Raw genomic sequence first — 21,976 nt, forward strand, 5'->3', positions numbered from 1 at the left:
CGCCTTCGGGAAAGGGAGTAATGGCCAGCTGAGGAAGAGAGATGCAGCTCTTCTCAACCCTGCTGGCAGTCTCCCCCCTCTTCACCACCTCTATGGGGTGGCTTAGCCCCGAAACCAGCCGGCTCGGGGCACTCCAGCGGCGAGCCCAGACCGAAACCACGCACACTTGTGGATTTCTGTCTGTTGCTGAAGAAGCTCAAACCGGAAGCCCAATAGCACTTAGACTTATATATCTCTTCTTAGTGCTTTTACAGCCCTCTCTAAGTGGTTTACAGTCAACCTATTGCCTCCAACAATCTGGGTCCTCATTTTACCCACCTTGGAAGGATGGAGGGCTGAGTCAACATTGAGCCAATGAGACAACAAAAAGGTAATCCTCAAGTTACGAATATAATGGGGCCTGCCAATGCCATTTGTAACCTGAGGATTTGTTAGGAGTGAATCACATAACTTGAATGTGATCACTCCCTGCTTTTGCCTATGTATTCACTAATCGAATATGTGAGTAATTAAATGCACAATGTGTCTCAGGGAGTAGAAGGCCATGGTGTGTGTGGAAGTAATGCTTCCGATCACCCAAGGATTGCTGAATGAATGGTCATAAATTGAGGACTACCTGAAACCTTAAATTTCCAGGTGAATTCTTCCAAGATCCAAGGTGGGATCTTGCATTCTCACCCAAAATTTTCATAGTGGCAGGGGCAGGCTATTATATTGGCATCCAATGTCTGAAAATCTGCTGACCCTGACTTTTGTTGACCTGTTTGTCCAGAGGTGGTATTCAGCAGGTTCTGACCAGTTCTGGAGAACTGGTAGCGGAAATTTTGAGTAGTTTGGAGAACCGGCAAATACCACCTCTGAATAGCCCTGCCCCCATCTATTCTCTGCCTCCCAAGTCCCAGCTGATCATCTGCGTCTTCTTTAGTTGCCCTGCACAGGATGGAGAATGGAGCTGGAAAGCAGGTTAGTGGGGTGGGGAGGGAATGGGATTTTGCAGTATCCTTCCCTTGCCATGCCCACCAAGCCATGCCCACCAAGCCATGCCATGCTCACCAAGCCATGCCCACAGAACCAGTAGTAAAAAATTTTGAATCCCACCACTGTGTTTGTCCCCTACTCAGGTATACTTTCACTGGAATTTATACTTTTGAATGTCTAATCAAGATTCTGGCGAGAGGGTTCTGTTTGAATGAGTTCACTTTCCTCCGCGACCCATGGAACTGGCTGGATTTCAGTGTCATCGTGATGGCGTAAGTGCCCCCTTTCTCCTTTGATCAACCTATAACTAAAGAGCAAGTGGGCCTCCTTAATTTTTTTTCAAGGAATTACAGTATGTATTTATTGTTCGTTTGTTCGATGGCCCTTCATTATCCTTCCAGCCCAAATACTGGTATCTGAGCAGCTTATATTTATTTCCTACATTATAAAGATACAAAAAATGGTAGAATAAAATAGAGGAAAAAGTACAAAATAAAGTAGTGATGACCTTGGTACTCAACAACTTTGAGATTCACAGAATTTGGTACTCCACACATTTTGACATGAACATTTTGTCCCAGTATTAATTGTTTGTTTGGTATTCAAGCATAAGCTAGAACTTGTCAGTGTTGGCTGCTTTATGACTCAATACCTTTTTCCTTATGGGAAAAAAAATCATTTGATATTTGCTGTTTTTTGGTACTTGCTGATTTTTGTTACTCATCATGCCTCCCGGAACCAATTAAGGATGAATACCGAGATACCATTACTAGTATAATAACAATGCTGCTGAAAAAAATATTATAACAACAAAATTAACAACATGGTTTATCAAACAATTAGCCAGGAAAACTCTTAATGCTGTATATACGGTGCTTTTAATACTGTATAAAGAAATATTGAGTTAAATCTTTCACTTTGTCCCCAAGCTGCCGATGGATCAGAGGATATATTTCTTGGTTCAGTTATAATAATATAGTGCCTTTAAATACTTTGCACGAATGTTAGTAGGGGAGGATGGGGCCTGTAGTCCCAGAATAATTGTCTAGAAGCAGATTCCAAAAGTCTGACTTGAAAAATTAATGCGTTTTTGGGTTCTCAACCTTCATCAAACATATTCATCTTCTTAACTGAAGAAAAACAGAGATGAGTGACTTGTAGTATCAGTCTTTTTACTGACATTGCAAACAATGCTGTAAAAAATGAAGTTAATAGTTAAATAGGTAAATAAATGTATATATATATATATATATATATATATATATATATATATATATATATATATATATATATATATATATATATATATATATATATATATATACAGTATAAAATAAGAAAAAATAAAAAAGTGTTTCTGTGAAAAAGTAAATTTTTCCTGCCTGTACTTGTTTTGCAGAATTAGGCAAAAATTTTCATAATGCATGAAGGGTTTATCAGTTGGTAGGGGGGAATGAAGAAATACAGGCCATCCTTGATTTATGACCATAATTGGCACAGAATTTCAATTGCTAAGCAACACAATTGTTAAGTGAATTGCCCCCAATTTTATGGTCTTTTTTTTCTACTTAGTTATTAATCTAATCATTGCAATTCTTAAGTGAATCAAGCAAATGTTCCCAAGCCTGAATGGAGACAAATGGATCAATATTTTGAATTTTCTGACAAGAAGCATCACATTTTAAGCCCATAAACCCTCCTGAAAGGAAACCAAAGAGGCAATTACAGGCCACAAATTATGAGGCCCTTCCTATGTCTTGTCGTACAGAGAATGATCATGTTTGAAAGGCGGGGAGGAATTCTCTCTTTAAAAATGCTACCAAGACTTGGAAATAGGGATAATATGTATGTGTGTGTAAGAGGTGATTCCCCTGGAAGCTTCTCCAGGTGTCAATTCATTTATTTATTTGATTTGTCAATCGCTTAAAAGATAATAGGTATAAGAATAAACATGAATATGAATACAGGAAATAGGTACGAATAAATGGGGACAGTAGAACAGGGGCTGGTAGGCACGATGGTGCATTTACGCATGCCCCTTACAGACCTCTTAGTAATGGGGTGAGGTCAATAAGGGTAAAGGAGTTTGTAAAGGAGTTTAAAAGAGTAAAGGAATTTAATTTGGAGGAAGGTGAACCAGTCCCAGGCACTCTGGAGGGGAGTTGGTCAAACGGCCGGCTGAGAGGGACTTGGCTGAAGCATAGCCACAGCAGGACAGTCGTGAGGCTTCAGGTGGGGAAAGCATGCAGATGCAGCTGGTTAGTAATGAGAAGGAGGAACTGCCTTCTCTACCTGATCCAAGAACTCATAGCACCAGCACTTAACACTTAGACTTATATGCCACTTATAGTGGTTTATAGCCCTCTCTAAAGCAGTTTACAGAGTCAGCCTATTGCACAGAAGTGGGTATTCAGCCGGTTCTGACCAGTTCTGGAGAACCAGTAGTGGAAATTTTGAGTAGTTCAGAGAACCGGCCAATACCGCTTCTGACTGGCCCCGCCCCCATCTATTCTCTGCCTCCCATCGAGTACCAGGTGATCGGCTGGGTCTCCTTTTGTTGCCCTGCACAGGAGAACGGAGCTGGAAAGCAGGTTAGTGGGGTGAGGAGGGAATGGGGATTTTTGCAGTAACCTTCCCCCAGGAGTGGGGTGTCAGGGTTCCGGCAGTTACTCCAATTGAATGGAGATTTTACAGTATCCTTCCCCTGCCACTTCCAACATCTTTTTAAAAACTTACAGTGTTGGAGCATTCACAACTTCTGGAGGCAAGTTGTGAATTAATGTGAATGAATCCACTGATTAATTGTTCTGTCAGGAAATTTCTCCTTGGTGGTTCTAGATTGCTTCTCTTCTTGATTAGTTTCCACCCTTTGCTTCTTGTCCTGCCCTCAGGGGCTTTGGAAAATAGCTTGACTCCCTCTTCTTTGGGGCAGCCCCTCAGATATTGGAACACCGCTATCATGCCTCCCCTGGTCCTTCTTTTCACTAGACTAGACATCCCCAGTTCCTGCAACCGTTCTTCATATGTTTTAGCCTCCAGTCTCCTAAGTCCTCTTTCTTGCTCTTCTCTGCACTCTTTCTAGAGTCTCAACATCTTTTTTACATCGTGGCAACCAAAACTGGATGCAGTATTCCAAGAATGGCCTTATTAAGGCATTATAAAGTGGTATTAACACTTTACATGTCTATCCCTATTAACACTTCACATGATCTTGATTCTAGCCTAGAACTGTGTTGGCTTTTTTTGGCAGCTGCTGCACACTGCTGGCTCATATTTAAATGGTTGTCCACTAGGACTTCGAGATCCCTCTCACAGTTACTATTACTGAGCCAAGTACCACCTATACTGTACCTGTGCATTTGATTTTTCTTGCCTAAATGTAGAACCTAAATTTTTTCATCATTAAATTTCATTTTGTTAGATAGCGCCCAATGTTTGAGTCTGCCAAGATCCTTCTGTATCTTAAGCCCGTCTTCTGGAGTGTCGGCTATTCCTGATGTTCTTGAAGCTTCTCCTGTAGGCACCTTTGAGGAAGAAGCTTGAAGTTCTCCATGAACAATTAATCCCCAGATGTCAAACTTTCCATTTGTGTCTATTTTTTTTTGCATTGATCTGCATATATCACATTTGCACTTATTTATTTTGCAAAAATACCAGTCCAGAATGCTTTAATAACCATTTTTGCCACCTAACATAGTCTCATGACAAGGTAGGCAGCAAGGGCATTTAATAACAATGGCAATAGGCAGTTTTATGTGGAACAATTTACATCCTACAATGTTAAGTTTAATATTATTAAATGACAGCATCTGCCTATCCAAGGTCCTTGGGAAGAACTCAATAGATTGATAAAAAATGCCCAACCCAGTCTGAACATCTGGTTTTGTGACAGACCACAATAATAACAATAATTTTGTTGCTGGACTAGGCAGAGATTGAATCTGCTCAATTCCTGATAGATGTTTCTTCCCACTGACTGGTGATGTTTAATGGGGGTTTAAGCAAAGCCAGAATCAACCCCCTCTTCCAGAGGCAGAGTGGACCCTAACACTGACATTTACCCTATGTTGATGTTACAGGTATATAGGAGAGTTTATTGAACTGGGAAATGTCTCTGTTCTTCGGATGTTCCGAGTGTTGAGGGCTTTGAAAACCATTTCCATTGTCCCAGGTATGAAATTTTTGGAATAATTTCTCATGGTGATAAGAATAACAAAATATCAAGAGTTGGGAGGGACCTTGGAGGTCTTCTAGTCCAACCCCCCAGCTCAAGTATTATATGCTATACCATTTCATACAAATAGTTATTCAATCTCTTCTTAAAAAGCTCCAGTGTTGGAGCACCCACAACTCCTGAAGATAATTAATTGCTCTGTCAGGAAATGTCTCCTTAGTTCTAGATTACTTCTCTCCTTGATTAGTTTCCAACCATTGCTTCTTGTCCTGTCTTTGGGCGCTTTGAAGAATAGGGTGACCACCCCCTCTTCTTTGTGGTAGCTCTTGAGCTATTGGAACACTGCTATCATGTCTCCCCTGGTCCTTCTTGTCAATAGACTAGACCAGGGTATCCAACTCAAGGCCTGTGGGCCAGATCCAACCCGTGGGGTGCTTAGATCTGGTCTATGAAGCAGCACTGGCAGAGGGCTAGCAAAACAGACTAAAAACAAAACAAAAGGGGGAAAAATGTTTCCCCTTTTGCATTTGAGCATGCAAGAAGGGACAGGAAAGGAGGAAGGGAAAGAGGAAAGGCAAAGGAAAAAGGAAAGGTGGGAAGAGAGCAAGAAAAGAAAAAAGAAGAAAAGGAAGGAAGAAAGGAGATTATAATGAGAGTGAGGGAGAGTCCTGCCTTAGCACTTGGCCATCACAGGAGCTCCCCAACATCAGTGACTTTGAGCTGGCCGTGCCCACCTTGGTCACGCCCTCCATGGTTGGTCATGCACAACCCTGATGCGGCCCTCAATGAAATCGAGTTTGACACCCCTGGACTAGACATACCCAATTGCTGCAACCATTCTTCATATGTTTTTGCCTCCAGCCCCTTTATCATCTTTGTTTCTCTTCACTGCACTGTTTCTAGAGTCTCAACCAGAGGTGGGTATTCAGCAGGTTCTGACCAGTTCTGGAGAACCAGTAGCGGAAATTTTGAGTAATTCGGAGATTTGGCAAATCCCACCTCTGAGTGGAGATTTTACAGTATCCTCCCCCTGCCACGCCCACCAAGCCACGTCCACAGAACCGGTAGTAAAAAAAAATTGAATCCCACCTCTAGTCTCAACATCTGTTTTATACTGAGATTAAAGGGGTCCAGGCCTGAGGGGTCCTGCGGGCTTGGTTGCTTTCTTGCTTTCTTGTTTCATTACCCAAACTAGGCCACGTCACTAGCACTGATGTTCTCCAGTTCTTACGATCTTGGCCTTTCTTTCATTCTCTGAAGGCCTGAAGGTCATTGTTGGAGCTTTGATCCAGTCGGTGAAGAAACTCACAGACGTGATGATCTTGACTGTTTTCTGCTTGAGCGTCTTCGCCCTCATTGGCCTCCAACTCTTCAAGGGACATCTGAAACAGAAATGTGTCAGGAACTATACGGAATTTATCAATCAGAGCATAAGTAACATTTCTTATGAGATTTTCATCAACTCTAAAGGTAAGATACCTCAGCACCTGCCATTAAGATTAATTCATTGCATATTTCGGCCTCCTCTTTGGGCTATGTAAGGAAAGTGGGGAGGGGAAATATCCTAGAACTGTTTCCTAGTAAGATTTGATTGCTTATTATACCCTATTACTATTATTAAGTGTTGTACCTGACGATTCTCAACTCTTGACAAATGTATCTTTTCTTTTTATGTACACTGAGAGCATTTGCACCAAGACAAATTCCTTGTGTGTCCAATCACACTTGGCCAATAAGGAATTCTATTCTATTCTATTCTATTCTATTCTATTCTATTCTATTCTATTCTATTCTATTCTATTCTATTCTATTCTATTCTATTCTATTCTATTCTACTCTATTCTACTCTACTCCATTCTATTCTATTCTATTCTATTCTATTCTATTCTATTCTATTCTATTCTATTCTATTCTATTCTATTCTACTCTATTCTACTCTACTCCATTCCATTCCATTCTATTCTATTTTACTACATTCTATTCTATTCTATTCTATTCTATTCTATTCTATTCTATTCTATTCTATTCTATTCTATTCTATTCTATTCTATTCTATTCTATTCTATTCTATTCCATTCCATTCCATTCCATTCCATTCCATTCTATTTTACTACATTCTATTCTATGAATGAGACAGTAAGGATTCAATCCCATATTTGGGACTTAGAAAACTTCAGGATGTAGGGAGATTGGCTGGAGGCTGTCTTACTCTTTTTATTTAAAATGATGTACTTGTTCTTAAGGAAAAAAAGGGTTTCATTCAGAGCATGCTGCTGAAAACTACATTCCTGCCAGGGGTGGGATGCTACTGGTTCTGCCCAGCTCTATAGAACCGGTAGCTCTGAAGAGGAACAGACACCGAACCGGTTCTCTGTTTGCTGCTGTTTGGCCTACCTGCCCACCCAGACTCTTACCTGTCCTTTATTTCCTGCTTTTTCAACCTCAGCTGCTTTGCGCGGCACAGCTGAGGTTGAAAAAGCAGGAAAAAAAAGAGACTTTTCAAATGCTGTGCACCTGCGCGCAGCACTTTTCAGCTGTCCAGGCGGCACAGCTAAAGGTTTTTTTACACATGCGCGCAACGTGAATCTGACGCACATGTGCGCAAAGCAAAACGTAGTCACTGAACCGATCGTAACACCGGTTGAATCCCACCCCTGATTCCTGCATAAATGCACATTAGTGATTTCGGATTTAAAAATGTAACATATGCAAGAAAGAGGGACAAAGATGTGTTTTTGACTGAATATTAAGAGAAAGATGCTTCAGAAGAGATGGAATGGAAGAAAGTTTGGGGAAACAGGGCTGATTTGTTTGATCCTATTGTTTTGACGATCAAAAACTATGTGCCCAAGGAGCTGTTATTTATTATTGATAGAGCTGGTCTTTCTGATTTTGCAGAAAATTACCAATTGAAAAATGGCACTGAAGACTTTTTGCTGTGTCGCAATGGTTCAGATGGAGGGTAAGTGGCTCGAGCTGTTATTTGCCCATTTGAAAATTTCCCCCTTGATTGAAAAGCTCCGGATGGCTGACAGAGGCTGCATTTCAACAGGATAAGAATCTGGAGAATTTTTTTCCCCTATTGCTCCTGCTGTGGCCACAGGCAGTCCTCGTCCTATGACCGCAGCTGAGCACAAAATTTCCATTGCTAAGCAAAAACAGCTGTTAAGTGAGTGATGTTCTGTTTTATGACCTGTCTTGCCACCTTTGTTAAGTGAATCACTCCGCTGTTGAGTTCATCACAGGGTTGTTAAGTGAATCTGGGCTTCCCCATTGACTTTGCTTCTTGGAGGGTTGTAAAAGGGGATCACATGACCCCGGGAGACATGGCGACCATCATAAATACATATCAATTGCCAAGCATCTGAATTTTGATCATGTGATAATGGGGATGGCTGCAATGTGTCATGCCCCTGTCGGAATCTGATTTGGAGGGTGTTGGCTGTGGAAGAAACTAAGGAAGGGCAAAGTCCAGCTGGGCAGAGCAGAGAAGAGGTAGAGCAAGGGAGAGGGAATTCAAAGGAAGACCCCGGTCCAGCCCCTCTTAATCCTAGGGCACGCAGGGAGGAATGGAGAAGGGAGCAACTTGAGTTGCGTGGCTTATGGGGAAGGAAAGGGCCCTGATTCTCTTCATTAGCTGCAGCTGGGAACACAGTTTTTAAAAAGGGAAGCTACACACAGCAAAGTTGTTGGAAGCAAATTGTGAGTTATCTTTTATTGTCGAGGCTTATCTGAGTTCCTGGCGTTTTCCCAACTGTGTGTGATTTGTTGGCCTTTGAAGTCTGCAATTCCTTATCCTGCCCTGTCCAGTTAAGTGCTGCAGCGTGGTTTGTGTGGATTTTTATTTACAGTTTATATGTACTTTGCTTTCGGACTGAATTTCCTCCACTTAAAGACTCTTTTGGGAAGAGTTTTTTCTCCAGCCGAAGGTAACCTGGACATTGGGGCAAAGTTGGAGGTATTAAAGGGACTTTTCTTACTTATGTATGTGTTGCCTTTGTGCCATGCCCCAGGTCATCACATAATGGTCGTAAGAATGAAAAATAGGCATAAGTCACTTTTTTTTCAATGCTGTTGTAACTTTGATTGGTTACTAACTAAATGAATGGGTGTAAATCGAGGACTACCCCGTACTCATTAAATTTGAATTCTGCAATTGGACCATGACGAGAGAGCAGTTAACAATGAAAAAAATAAAATACCAAGAAAGGACAAATAAAACTGCTGATTACAATAGTCAGGAAAGCCAGGAAAAAGTAAATCTTAAAATCCTAGATGATGTAAGTTTTAACTTCCCAAACAAACTACCTTCCCACCTTTAGTTTGGTGCTGAAAGCCATCCTACATAGGAGTCTCTAATTCAAAGGGTTGTAAGAGAAATATGAGGACTAGCATCTTCCCCCATAGGCCTCAAAGCCAAAACGCTTACTTACGTAAATACAAAAAAAGGTACTTATCCACACTGTATAACAGACATTAATACAATTGAGCGAGTCCAGAGGTATTTCACGAGAAGAGTACTCAACTCCTTAGCTTGCAATAGAATACCTTAAGCCACCAGGCTTGAAATATTGGACCTAGACAAACTAGAACTACACCCCATATGGTCTGTTCTAAGCTTAGTACACAAAATTGTCTGCTACAACATCCTACGTGTCAATGAGTACTTCAGCTTCCACCGCAATAACACATGGGCAAACAATAGATACAAACTCAAAGTAAACTGCACCAAATTCGATTGCAGAAAATACGACTTCAGCAACAGAATGGTCAATGCCTGGAATTCCCTGCCTGACTTCGCTGTTACATCCTCAAGCCCCAAAAACTTTAACCTTAAACTGTCTACCGTGGACCTCACTCCATTCCTAAGAGGTCTGTAAGGAGGCGTGCATAAGCGCGCCAGCATGTCTACCGTCCCTGTCCCACTGTTCCCATTTATTCATATTCATTTATTATGGATATACTTATACCTGTTTATACTTATATGTTTATATGTTATGTTCATACTTATACTTGTTTTCTCATACATGCTTGACAATCTAAACTAAATAAAATAAAATAAAAGTCAAATCTAGTGAATCAAAAGTTGAGCAGATGAAGACTTTCGCAGTATCCCATGGGCTATACATGCATAAACAAGAACATAAAAAAACATTTATAGCAAAATACATTATTTTCACTTAGGAAGTTCAGTTAGCAGGTTTTTTTTTCTTAGCTGGTGTGACTTCACATTTAGGGTAACTTTGATGGGGGGGAGGGGAATGGAACTGGAGGCATTTTCCAGAAATAGCTTGGATCCCTGTAGGTCCTCACTTAACGACCACATGGGATTCATTGAACAACAGCAATTGGGTGTTGTCAGAACTGCCATTGTTACAAGCAGACTAATCTCTTAATGACCTTAGAGATAGACTTAGAGATAGACTTGCTGGTCCCAATTACAGTCATTAAGTGAGGACTACCTGCACTCTGGTTTAAGTGAGAACACTGTCTTTTTAAAGGTCCTGCCCACCACAATACGTGTGCCTGAAAGTCGGAGATAATCCTGATTTTGGCTTCACCAGCTTTGATACTTTTGGTTGGGCTTTCCTCTCCTTGTTTCGCCTCATGACGCAAGATTACTGGGAACGCCTCTACCAACAGGTGTGTATGTAGCTCTTGTTTTAGTTTTCCGCAGCTTGCTGAAGTTGCTTTGCAGCACGCAAAGTCGCCAATGTGCTTTTCCAGGAGGCAACTGGAATTTCTTCTTCTTTTTCCTTGAAAAGGTTTCACTTCTCATTCAAGAAGGTTCTTTCAGTTCTGGTAGAAAATTAGAAAAATTCATTTTCTTTGCAGCCATGTGGTTATTTGCACTCTGAGAGTCATTAAGGCCACCTGTATCCTCAGAGTCATCTGAATCACAGTGCAAATGGATGTGGAACCTCCTTGGGACTGCTGAGAGGCCTGTTTTCAAGGAAAAACAACAACAGGAAAGTCCAGTTCCTTTTAGATTTAGATTTATAACAGAGTCATCTACCCTCACCCAAGCAGGAGACCCTACATTATTTATGACAGATGGCAGTCCAGTTTCATCTTGAAAGCTTCCAGTGATGGCGCTCCCACAACTTCCGAAGGCAACTTCTGTTCCCTTGGTTGATTGTGCTCACTGTCAGAAAATTCCTCCTTATTTCCAGATTAAATCTCTCCTTGTTCAGTTTCCATCCATTATTCCTTGTCTGACCTTCGGGTGCCTTGGAAAATAGCTTGACCCCTTCATTTCTGTGGCAGCCCCTCAAATATTGGAAGACTGCTATCTTGTCTCCCCTGGTCCTTCTCTTCACTAGACTATCCATGCCCAGTCCCTGTAACCGTTCTTCATATGTTTTAGTCTCCTGTCCCCTAATCATCCTGGTTGCTCTTCTCTGCACTCTTTCTGGAGTCTCAACATCTTTTTTTATAGTGTGGTGACCCAAACTGGATGCAGTATTCTAGGTGTGGTCTTTTGGAAAAGCATCTCTGGGACAACCATGACCTTGATGATTGAGAATCTCCATAGGCATTTACTCATACAAAGCTCTCTCCACGCACACAACTATTCTGCCTGATAAAAACCTATTGCTTAGTTCCCTGCTTGGCTGCTGGTGTTTGTTCTTTTTTTGACCTGATTGCAGAGTTTATTTACTGATTTAATAAAATGTTTACATCCTGTCTTTGGTCCCCCAAGCATCCTAAAGTAACTAAAGATGGCAGCATGAATATTTTTAGCACAGGGAAGTAATTTTAATTATGATGACCTCCTGCAGCCTGAAGTGCCACTAGGTTCACGCCACAAGCTGAAAACTCTTTTCCCCAGTCTGATCTCATCCTGGGAATGATGATAAACAGATTAAACTACGTGGAGTCAATGGATCCATGCTTGGGAATCTCCCACAGATTAGAGGGATCCCTGCAGCTTGAGAAGTGGATAGGCATGTAGGCAATGTTAAATTGTGGGAAATACTCTGAAAATTTTAATGGAAAAAAATGTTTGGGGTCTACAACTTGTACTTTTGCCCAGTTCCTCTTATTTTGGAGTCTTAGAAAGAATGTGTCAGGGCTCCAACAAATCCCCCTCTCATTCTCTAGCCGCATCTCAGAAAAAGTAAATTGGTTTATTAGAAATTGCCATGTTGGTGCGTGGCTGGGTGCAGCCAATACTAAATCACATCATACATTTCCCCCTTGACCCTGGTCTTTCCCCCACACCCTGGATGTGACTTCTCCAATAGGACACATCAGTTTCCAAGAGTCATCCATCATGCTCTCCAACAACCTTCTTATGCTCCAACAATTTTGGGTTACTGAGTTGGTTATCTAGGCATTTCAAGAATGCCTTGTTTTCCCCCACTCCCTTTTTCTGGTAGCTAAAAAGACCAAAGGAGTCTCTTTTTAGTTGACAGAATGTTGAGCAAAGATTCTACATATAATCTGATGTTCATTGCACAGTTTTTGGTATCCCTGACTTTGAACACCTCAAGTTGGTCAAGATGTAGGATAGCTTGGGTCAGTCCTACTGTTAGACTGCCTACAGATTTGGGGTGTCGCAAAAGAGATGGGTGGACTTACCTCTCCGCTTAAGGAACAGGGCATTAATCAATAGGCCCAGCCATTTGTCATCCGTTCACCAGGCAGGGCTACAAAGCTGTAATTAATCATCCCAAAGTCATTTTATTTATTTACATATCAGCTTTATTATTATTTTTATAAACAACCCCAAGAAGGGAATATATCTCCTTCTTCTTCCTATTTTCCCAACAACAACAACCCTGTGAGGTGGGTTGGGTTGAGACAGAGTGATTGGACCAAAATCACACAGCTGACTTTTGTGCCTGAGGCAGGATTAGAACTCACCTTCTCCTGGGGATTGGTTGAAAGTTACCAAGCGAGTTTTCATGCCTAAGGTGAAACTAGAACTCACCATCTCCTGGTGATTGGCCCAAAATCACCCAGTTGACTTTTGTGCCTAAGGCAGGACTAGAACTTACCATCTCTGATTTCTAGCCTAGTGCCTTAAACACAAGACCATACTGGTTGGTTGGTTGGTTGGTTGGTTGGTTGGTTGGTTGGTTGGTTGGTCGGTCGGTCGGTTGGTTCATTCATTCATTCATTCATTCATTCGTTCATTCATTCATTCATCTATCACAAGACAGTGAATATAGCATTCCTTTCTCAATTTTTCTCTCTCACAGTAACAGCAACCCTGTAAGACTGACAGGCCATAAGACAACCGAGGGACTTTTGAAATGGAAAAAATGGCCTAAAATAAGTAGAACAAATGAATTTAATCCAGAGTTCTTGTACAAAACCAACCCCCCTCCACTCAGAAATACTCCAGAAGTGTTTTGTTAAAGTACCATAGGCTACCAACAATGCACAGCACATTACACTGCTGGGAGAGAATGCATGATCTGATCCAGCTGAAATATTCATTTATCTTTATTATCCCATTCAACTGAGGAATGTACACCCTTTTCTGTGCTGAAAAAGAACCAGTCTGTTTCACCGTGTTTTTCTCATATTGTGTCTTCCTGAGCAACATACACATTTTCATAAGGACAACGAGACTTTCTAGGTTGCCGTTTTCCTGAGGTTGATCCACAGTTTAACCCAGTTGACCTAATCAAGTGACTTCCTATTGTCACACCCTTTGCTTGTCCAGCCATGTGGCTTTCTTAGCAAAATGCAGAAGGGCTGGCCCTTTGTCTTCTCCCATGCAACATTAAATGATCCCTTGGCCACTGTCAGTAACATATGAAGAACCGTTGCAGGAATTAGATATGGACATTCTAGAGAGAGAGAAAAGGACTAGGGGTGACATGTTCTAATGTTTAAGGGGCTGCCACAAAGAAGAAGGGACAAACTTATTTTCCAAAGCACCTAAAGGCAGGACAAGAAGCAACAGATGGAAACTAATCAAGGAGAGAAGCAACTTAGAACTAAGGAGAAATTTCCTGACAGTGACAACAATGAACCAGTGGAAGTAATTGACTCCAGAAATTGTAGCTGCTTCATCACTGGAGGTTTTTAAAGACAAGACAACCACTTGTCTGAAATGGTATAGAGACTACTGCTTCAGCAGGGGTTGGACTAGAAGACCTCCAAAGTCCCTTCCAGCTCAATTCTGATTGAATAAAATCAATCTTTGCCTTCAGCATCTTCCAATATCTCTGCTACCCAATATTTATTATCAAAATTTAAAACCCACCCATCTCCCTTAGAGAGAGATGTACAAATATAATTGCTTGCTTGCTTTAGCTGGGTAACTAGAATAAACTTTGCATCTTGGATAAGGATCCTGTAGAGAATATAATCTTCACGCACTGTATTCCTTGATGTTCAGTGTCCTACTGCCCCCAATGCTGAGACAGTACAGCAGGGCCTATAGAGCTAATCCTATTCCTATTCTGATTGAATAAAGGGGCTAAAACTTTATTAATGTCTCTCCAGCCATTGTTATTTCAAGATGTTAATTATAACATTTAATCCCCAATATTAAAAAAGATTCCCAGATTGCTGATTTCTCAATCCACTATAAATCTTGATTGCACATTTATCAAAACGATTAGACCCCTTAGCAGAGTGTGTGTTTCCACTGATATAATACCACACAGCTCTAGAGTAGGAATAACTGGGAGGGAATGGTTGAAATTGAAGCGCCTGAGGGCAGGACAAGAAGTAAGAGCTGGAAAGAGAAATCCAACCTAGAATTAAGGAGAGATTTCCTGACAGTGAGACCAACCAATCAGCAGAATGGCTTTCCTCCAGAAATTGCAGGTGCTCCACAGTGGTGGGATTCAAATTTTTTTTTTTACTCCTGGTTCTGTGGATCTGGCTTGGTGGGTGTGACGTAGGTTGGTGGGCGTGGCAGTGAGCATGGCAGGGGAAGGTTACTGCAAAATCCTCCCTCCCTCCCCACCCCACTAACCTGCTTTCCAGCTCCATTCTCCTGTCCAGGGCAACAAAAGAAGACCCAGCCGATGAGCTGGGACTCAATGGGAGGCAGAGAATAGATGGGGCAGGGCCAGTCAGAGGTGGTATTTGCCGGTTCTCCGAACTACTCAAAATTTCTGCTACTGGTTCTCCAGAACCATCAGAACCTGCTGAATTCCACCTCTGGTACTCCATCACTGGAGGTTTTTAAGAAAAGATTTGGTCTTGAGGAAGTTTGGGTAAAGGATTTCTCTCCATTTGCTATTTTTTACTTCTTTCAGCTTGATTGTCAATTACCTAGTGGAGATGCTGGTTCTCAGACCATACTAGATTCTGTTAATGTTTTAAGGGAAGATAGAAACAGTATAAAGAATAATATAGTTTGATATAAAACTTCTCACAGTTGGTTAATATATTCTTCTAATTTCAGACACTAAGAGTATCTGGGAAGATCTACATGCTGTTTTTCGTGCTGGTCATTTTTCTGGGCTCGTTTTATCTGGTCAATCTAATCCTAGCTGTGGTCACCATGGCTTATGAAGAACAGAGCAAGGCCACTATTGCTGAAACAGAGGCCAAAGAGAGAAAATTTCGAGAAACCATGGAAATGCTAAAAAAAGAACAAGAGGTGCCTACAAGTCTGGTTGCTTTCATTAAAACGACTAAAAGAACATCGTGTCATTACAACTCTCTGCTTGTGTCAGACAAGATAAACCTGCGCAGAGAAGGTCCAAAAAGTTAAGATGTTGGTTACAAACATGTAATCCCATTTTTACATGTTTCATGATATGCAGAAAATAGGGAGGGGCTTCAATTGTATGTTCATGGCTGCCATGTTGACTTTTTAAATGATCTCTACCCTCCTCTGTTTGCAGGCTCCCCTGGGCTTGTATAGCAATGATAGCAATAGCGCTTAGATTTGTATACCGCTTCCTAGCTTCTTTACAGCCCTCTCTAAGCGGTTTTTACAGAGTTAGCCTATTGCCCCCAACAATCTCATTTTACCGACCTCAGAAAGATTGGAAGGTTGAGTCAGCCTTGAGATGGTCAGGATTGAACTCCAGGCAGTAGGAATGCAGAGTTGCCTGCAATATGCATTTTGACCACTGAGCCTCCATGATTCTTATGCAACACTTTTATAAGACCATCTGGCTTGACTAGTTAAAGTAAGTTTGGTGTCTACAACAGAAAGGAGATTTATTTATAGGAAATTCTGATAGAGGTAGCAAAATCTAGAGCCTACCTTACGAGAAAGTGAGACCAAGAATATATACCATATCTATGTGTGCCAGAAAAAAAAAAAAGAAGGAAGTGGCTCAGATTAGCAAGGAAGGAACATTTTGTATATGGCCTGGAACTTCCTGTAGGAAAGATAGGATGAAAATTTCAAATAAATGAATATATTTGGAGACAATGCTAGGGAAGGAGATGGAGAACTACTGTTCTGTTATGCTTTTGAAGGTTATCTGGTTTGGATTTGCAACAATATACCAGATATATTTTTAAAATAGAATAGAATAGAATTCTTTATTGGCCAAGTGTGATTGGACTCACAAGGAATTTGTCTTGGTGCAAATGCTCTCAGTGTACATAAAAAGAAAAGATACATCCATCAAGAATCAAGAATCATAAGGTAATAATACTTAATAATAGTCATAGGGTACAATAAGCAATCAGCTTAATAGTCATAGAGTACAATAAGCAATCAAATCATACTAGGAAACAGTCAATAAAAAATATTGTAAGGATACAAGCGACAAAGTTACAGCCATACAGTCACAAGTGGGAGGGGATGGGTGATAAGGAGGGATGAGAAGATTAATAGTGATAGTAATGCAGACTTAGTAAATAGTTGGACAGTGCTGAGGGAATTATTTGTTTAGCAGAGTGATGGCATTTGTGACAAAACTGTCCTTGTGTCTAGTTGTTCTGGTGTGCAGTGCCCTATAACATTGTTTGAGGGTAGAAGTTGAAACAGTTTATGTCCGGGATGTGAGGGATCTGTAGATATTTTCACAGCCCTCTTTTTGACTCGTGCAGTATATAGGTCCTCCATGGAAGGCAGGTTAGTAGTAATTGTTTTTTTCTGCAGTCCTAAAAGAAGAATATTAAACATTTTACAATTGAGAAAAGACTACAATGACTTTGGGAGTCTTTTAGACAGGCAAGGTAAACCAGCAGCTGTAACTGGGAAGTTATCGGTATAAATAGTGATCTTTAAAAAATGTATGTGAAAATAGAATTACATAGTTCCCTTTCACTCTTTCTACAATCTAGGAATTAAATGCCAAAGAAAATGACAGCATGTCTCTTAGCTCCTTTGAAGTGTCTCCAGCATCCAAGGAAGACAAAGAACGAAGCAACCGAAGGAAGAAACTGTCCTTAGGAATGGAAGATTCGGGGCCAGCATCAAATGACAGCCATCGGAAAACAGTACATTAGCGTTAGGTTTTGCTTATATACGATACAGGTAGTCCTCAACTTAACAACAGTTCATTTAGTGACTGTTCGAACTTAAAACGGCACTGAAAAAAGTGACTTATGATCATTTTTCACACTTATGACTGTTGCAGAATCCCCTTGGTCATGTGATCAAAACTGAGATGTGTGGCAAGTGATTCATGTTTATGGCGGTCACAGTGTCCCAGGATCATGTGGTCCTCTTTTGTGACCTTCTGACAGGCAAAGTCCATAGGGGAGCCAGATTCACTTAACAATCACATTGCTAACTTAACAACTGCAGTGATTCACTAAACAACTGTGGCAAAGAAGGTTGTACAATAGGGTAAAACTCCCTTAACAACTGTTTCACCTAGCAACAGAAATTTTCAGCTCAACTGTCGCTGTAATTTGAGGACTATCCCTAATACCCTTTTAACTTTTGAAAAAACGCTCTTGCAAAACTGGAAGCTTAAATTGTGGGGGGGAAAATGTACCGATTGAGAAAACTTGATTCCAGTATGCAATTTGTAATCACTAGTTGCTGACTAAAAACTCTTGCATGGAAGTTTTTGGTAAATTTACTTCAAAAAGTGACTTTCAATATCTTTTTCTGTGACCTAAAAAAGTAGTCCAACCATATTGTGCAAACTGATATGTGTTTTTTGTAAAAAATAAAATAAAAAAAAAATTATCCATCGCCATGTTCCCCAAAGTAATCCTAAAGGTGTTTTTTCCAAATGGAAATTGGACTTCCTTGATTTTTTTTTTCTGTGAAAGCATCTATGGAGATTCTCAATCATCCAGATCATGGTTGTGCCAATGGTGCTGTAGAAAGTTAGCACCCATTCCTCTCCTAGAACAATGAAATATTATAGGAAATATTAAAAAGGCTGAATATTATACCTCTCTGGATGAGAAAAGGAGAAACATGCTTTTAAAAACAAAGCAGTTCCGTGCCCTCCTCCCCATTTCAGTTCCAAGGTGATGGGATTAAAACATGGCCCTTGTGACATGATAGGATTAGCCCTCTACCCATCTAACAGCAGGGCTCGCTGCATTGCGAAATCACCTGGGGACATTAAATCAACCCCCGGTTTAACCAGACTTATCTCAAACAAACTCCTAGGATTTGCACATGACCCCTACAGCAACCAATAAGCTACCTGCCCTTGTCACAGGAACAGGAAGCTCCAATTCAAAGCCCAAGAAAGAGTATAAATCTCTCTCTGTGCCTCTGTCTCTCTCTCTCTCCATCTCTTCCATGTGGTCATCTACCCAGAATCACACGTGCTTGGTGGTGTTGCTTCACCATTAAACCATCCTTCCAAGCAGCCTCCAAGTTTCCAGTGTCTTTCTTCCCACTTGGAACTGAACCCTGATGGACATTTCTTGCAACAGTGCTTTTTTAAAAAGCAACTGAACTTTCCCAGTTGTTTTTTTTTTCTTGAAAATGTTTTGCTTCTCAGTCAAGAAGCTTCTTCAGTTCAACTGAAGATCAGAAGAGTCATTTGGATGAGAAGTGAGATGTCTTCAAAGGAAAAAATCAAAAAAGTCCATTGATTTTTGGAAAAGCAACATTGGGATAAACGTGACCTGAATGATTGAGAATCTCTATAGATATGTCCCCAAAGTAAGTTGAAGAAATAAATCATGAATAACATTATTTATTGAAGGGGAGCCTAAGACATATTTATGCTGCATTTTGCAGTCTGTAATTTTATTTGTGGGGTCCTTGGTACCCTCTGAGCTTGGTTGTTTTCTTGCAGGCATTTCATTACCAAACTAACTAACAACAAGTGCTAGTGGACTATCTGCAACCAAACTCATATTCTCCTTTACCAGTAATTTATTTATTTGAAGAACTTCCCTAGCTGATAGAAACCAACGTATGCCAATATTGTGTTGCATTTCGTTTCTCCCCTCCTTGTTCCCTGCAGATCTTCAGCTATGGTTGTGGGCCTTCTTCAAACCCATCAAAGCGGAGGCCAAGTCACGGGAGTATCTTCAGTTTCCACCTATCAGGGAAAGAGACTGGATCCAAGGCTGAATTTGGGGATGATGAATCCAACAGTGTTGGGGAGATGGAGCTCCAACGTGGCTGTGCTTTGCCTACACGTATAGTAAGGCGTCCAAGCATCCAAAGTCAACCCAGCTATGGATCACATCCGGCTACTCCTAACTACATGCAGTCCAATAGATGGAATGCTGGAGATGATTGCAACGGGATGATCTCCATGGTGGGACCTGGTGGAATGAGGTCTTTGAACATGGAATCTCTTTCAGGAGAAGGCATGTTGCTTCCCCCTGTGATGGAAAATCCTAGAATGAGCAGCCAAGTGAGTTGAAAATATTAGCAATTATTTGCTCTTTCATGCGAGGCTATGCTTTAGAGAATAGAATAGAATAGAATAGAATAGAATAGAATAGAATAGAATAGAATAAGGGATAAGAATAGAATAGATTAGATTAGATACTGGAATGAAGAATAGAATAGAATAGAATGTAGTAAAATAGAATAGAATAGAATAGAATGGAATGGAATAGAACAGAACAGAACAGAACAGAACAGAATAGAATAGAATAAGGGATAAGAATAGAATAGATTAGATTAGATACTGGAATGAAGAATAGAATAGAATAGAATGGAATGGAACGGAACGGAACGGAACGGAACAGAACAGAACAGAACAGAACAGAATAGAATAGAATAGAATAGAATGTAGTAAAATAGAATAGAATAGAATGGAATGGAATGGCATGGAATGGAATGGAATAGAACAGAACAGAACAGAACAGAACAGAATCGAATCGAATAGAATAGAATGCAATGGAATGGAATGGAATGGAATCAAATAGAATAGAATAGAATAGAATAAGGGATAAGAATAGAATAGATTAGATTAGATACTGGAATGAAGAATAGAATAGAATAGAATAGAATAGAATAGAATAGAATAGAATAGAATAGAATAGAATAGAATAGAATTAAATTCTTTATTGGCCAAGTGTAATTGGACACACAAGGAATTTGTCTTGGTGCAAATGCTCTCAGTGTACATAAAAAGAAAAGATACATTCGTCAAGAGTCAAGAATCACAAGGTACAACACTTAATGATAGTCATAGGGTACCGTAAGCAAAAATCATACTAGGAAATAGTCAATATAGATTGCAAGGCTACAAGCAACAAAGTTACAGTTCATACAGTCACAAGTGGGAGGGGATGGGTGATAAGGAGTGATGAGAAGATTAACAGTAATAGTAATGCAGACTTTGTAAATGGTTGGACAGTGTTGAGGGAATTATGTGTTTAGCAGAGGAATGGCGTTCAGGGAAAACTCTCCTTGTGTCTAGTTGTTCTGGTGTGCAGTGCTCTATAGCGTCGTTTTGAGGGTGGGAGTTGAAACAGTTTATGTCCAGGATGTGAGGGGTCTGTAGATATTTTCACAGCCTTCTTTTTGACTCGTGCAGTATATAGGTCCTCCATGGAAGGCAGGTTAGTAGTAACTGTTTTTTTCTGCAGTCCTAATTATCCTCTGAAGACTGTGTCTGTTCATGATGCAGATGTAGTTATACATTACAGTTGTACACATTGTTATACATTTGATAGGGATGTTTTTTAAAGGACGCCAAATAGGGAACACAGGCCAATGGTCCTTTGGGACAACACAGGCTAATATATTTTCATAAAAGGAGGTAATATCTGTGTGCGTATATCAACTGTACTGCATAGCATACAAATAGTCTGTCATGCCCCATCGGAGCCTGAATCTGCGCATCAGATGAGCAGTAACTCACAAAAACATCTGTCTTTTAAATAAAAGTCTGAAAAAGGATGACGGGATTTCTTTGGATTTTTGGCTACTTTTGTTGGAATGTGTTAAGAGATTTAAAGTTAGTAGCTGGAACAATGGAGTTGTACAATGAACCAGAACACACCATTATAGCTGATTGATGGGAGAGGGCGGGCTCCTGCATGAGGCAATCTCCACTGTGATTGGTTGCTGTGGGTGCGGAGTGGGCGTTACCCTTTTTCCCGCCTTTTTTCTTCTGCGGGCTCTGCAATTTACCTCACGATGCTCCTGTTTGCCTGACTATCTTGTTCGCTGCATATATAGATGTAAAATATACTTATTTATATAAAGCTACAAATTCGTGTCAGCCTCTCTGACTTCGTTTGGACACCCACTGAACAATTTTATGACAGAATACTACCCTTTAAAAAAGATAGTAGTAAAATGTGGTCTGAAAGGAAAATAGTAATGACAAATATAATATTATGTAACATAATACTGCATAATAATATAATACTGCAATGTCCTAACACCCTTATTTCCTTATCTGTTTATGAATACCACAGTTCTTATAACACCTCCTGCTCTACAGATTCTGGGTGGCATGCAACAGAGCAAAAAAACAAAATACAGAATTGGGG

General features: G+C 40.5%; 2 protein-coding genes across 2 annotated transcripts in view; both read left to right on the forward strand.

Moving 5' to 3' along the window:
* The window catches only part of LOC113419491 (sodium channel protein type 5 subunit alpha-like), a 140,364-nt gene that overhangs the window by 76,993 nt on the left and 41,395 nt on the right, over positions 1-21,976 (forward strand). The gene's annotated exons all lie outside the window — the stretch shown is intronic.
* LOC113419492 (sodium channel protein type 5 subunit alpha-like) overlaps positions 1-21,976 on the forward strand; it is a 59,166-nt gene that overhangs the window by 1,085 nt on the left and 36,105 nt on the right. The window contains exons 2-9 of the mRNA XM_087947814.1: positions 1,122-1,250; positions 5,058-5,149; positions 6,413-6,622; positions 8,051-8,114; positions 10,654-10,795; positions 15,531-15,728; positions 17,378-17,533; positions 19,480-19,878. Of these exons, the coding sequence (XP_087803940.1) occupies positions 1,122-1,250; positions 5,058-5,149; positions 6,413-6,622; positions 8,051-8,114; positions 10,654-10,795; positions 15,531-15,728; positions 17,378-17,533; positions 19,480-19,878 (1,390 nt within the window). The remainder of the gene's footprint in view (positions 1-1,121; positions 1,251-5,057; positions 5,150-6,412; positions 6,623-8,050; positions 8,115-10,653; positions 10,796-15,530; positions 15,729-17,377; positions 17,534-19,479; positions 19,879-21,976) is intronic.

This window comes from Notechis scutatus, chromosome Z (genome assembly GCF_049901735.1).
Source record: "Notechis scutatus isolate UNSWTSFEM ecotype Mainland chromosome Z, rNotScu1.2, whole genome shotgun sequence".
Taxonomy (NCBI): Eukaryota; Metazoa; Chordata; class Lepidosauria; order Squamata; family Elapidae; genus Notechis; species Notechis scutatus.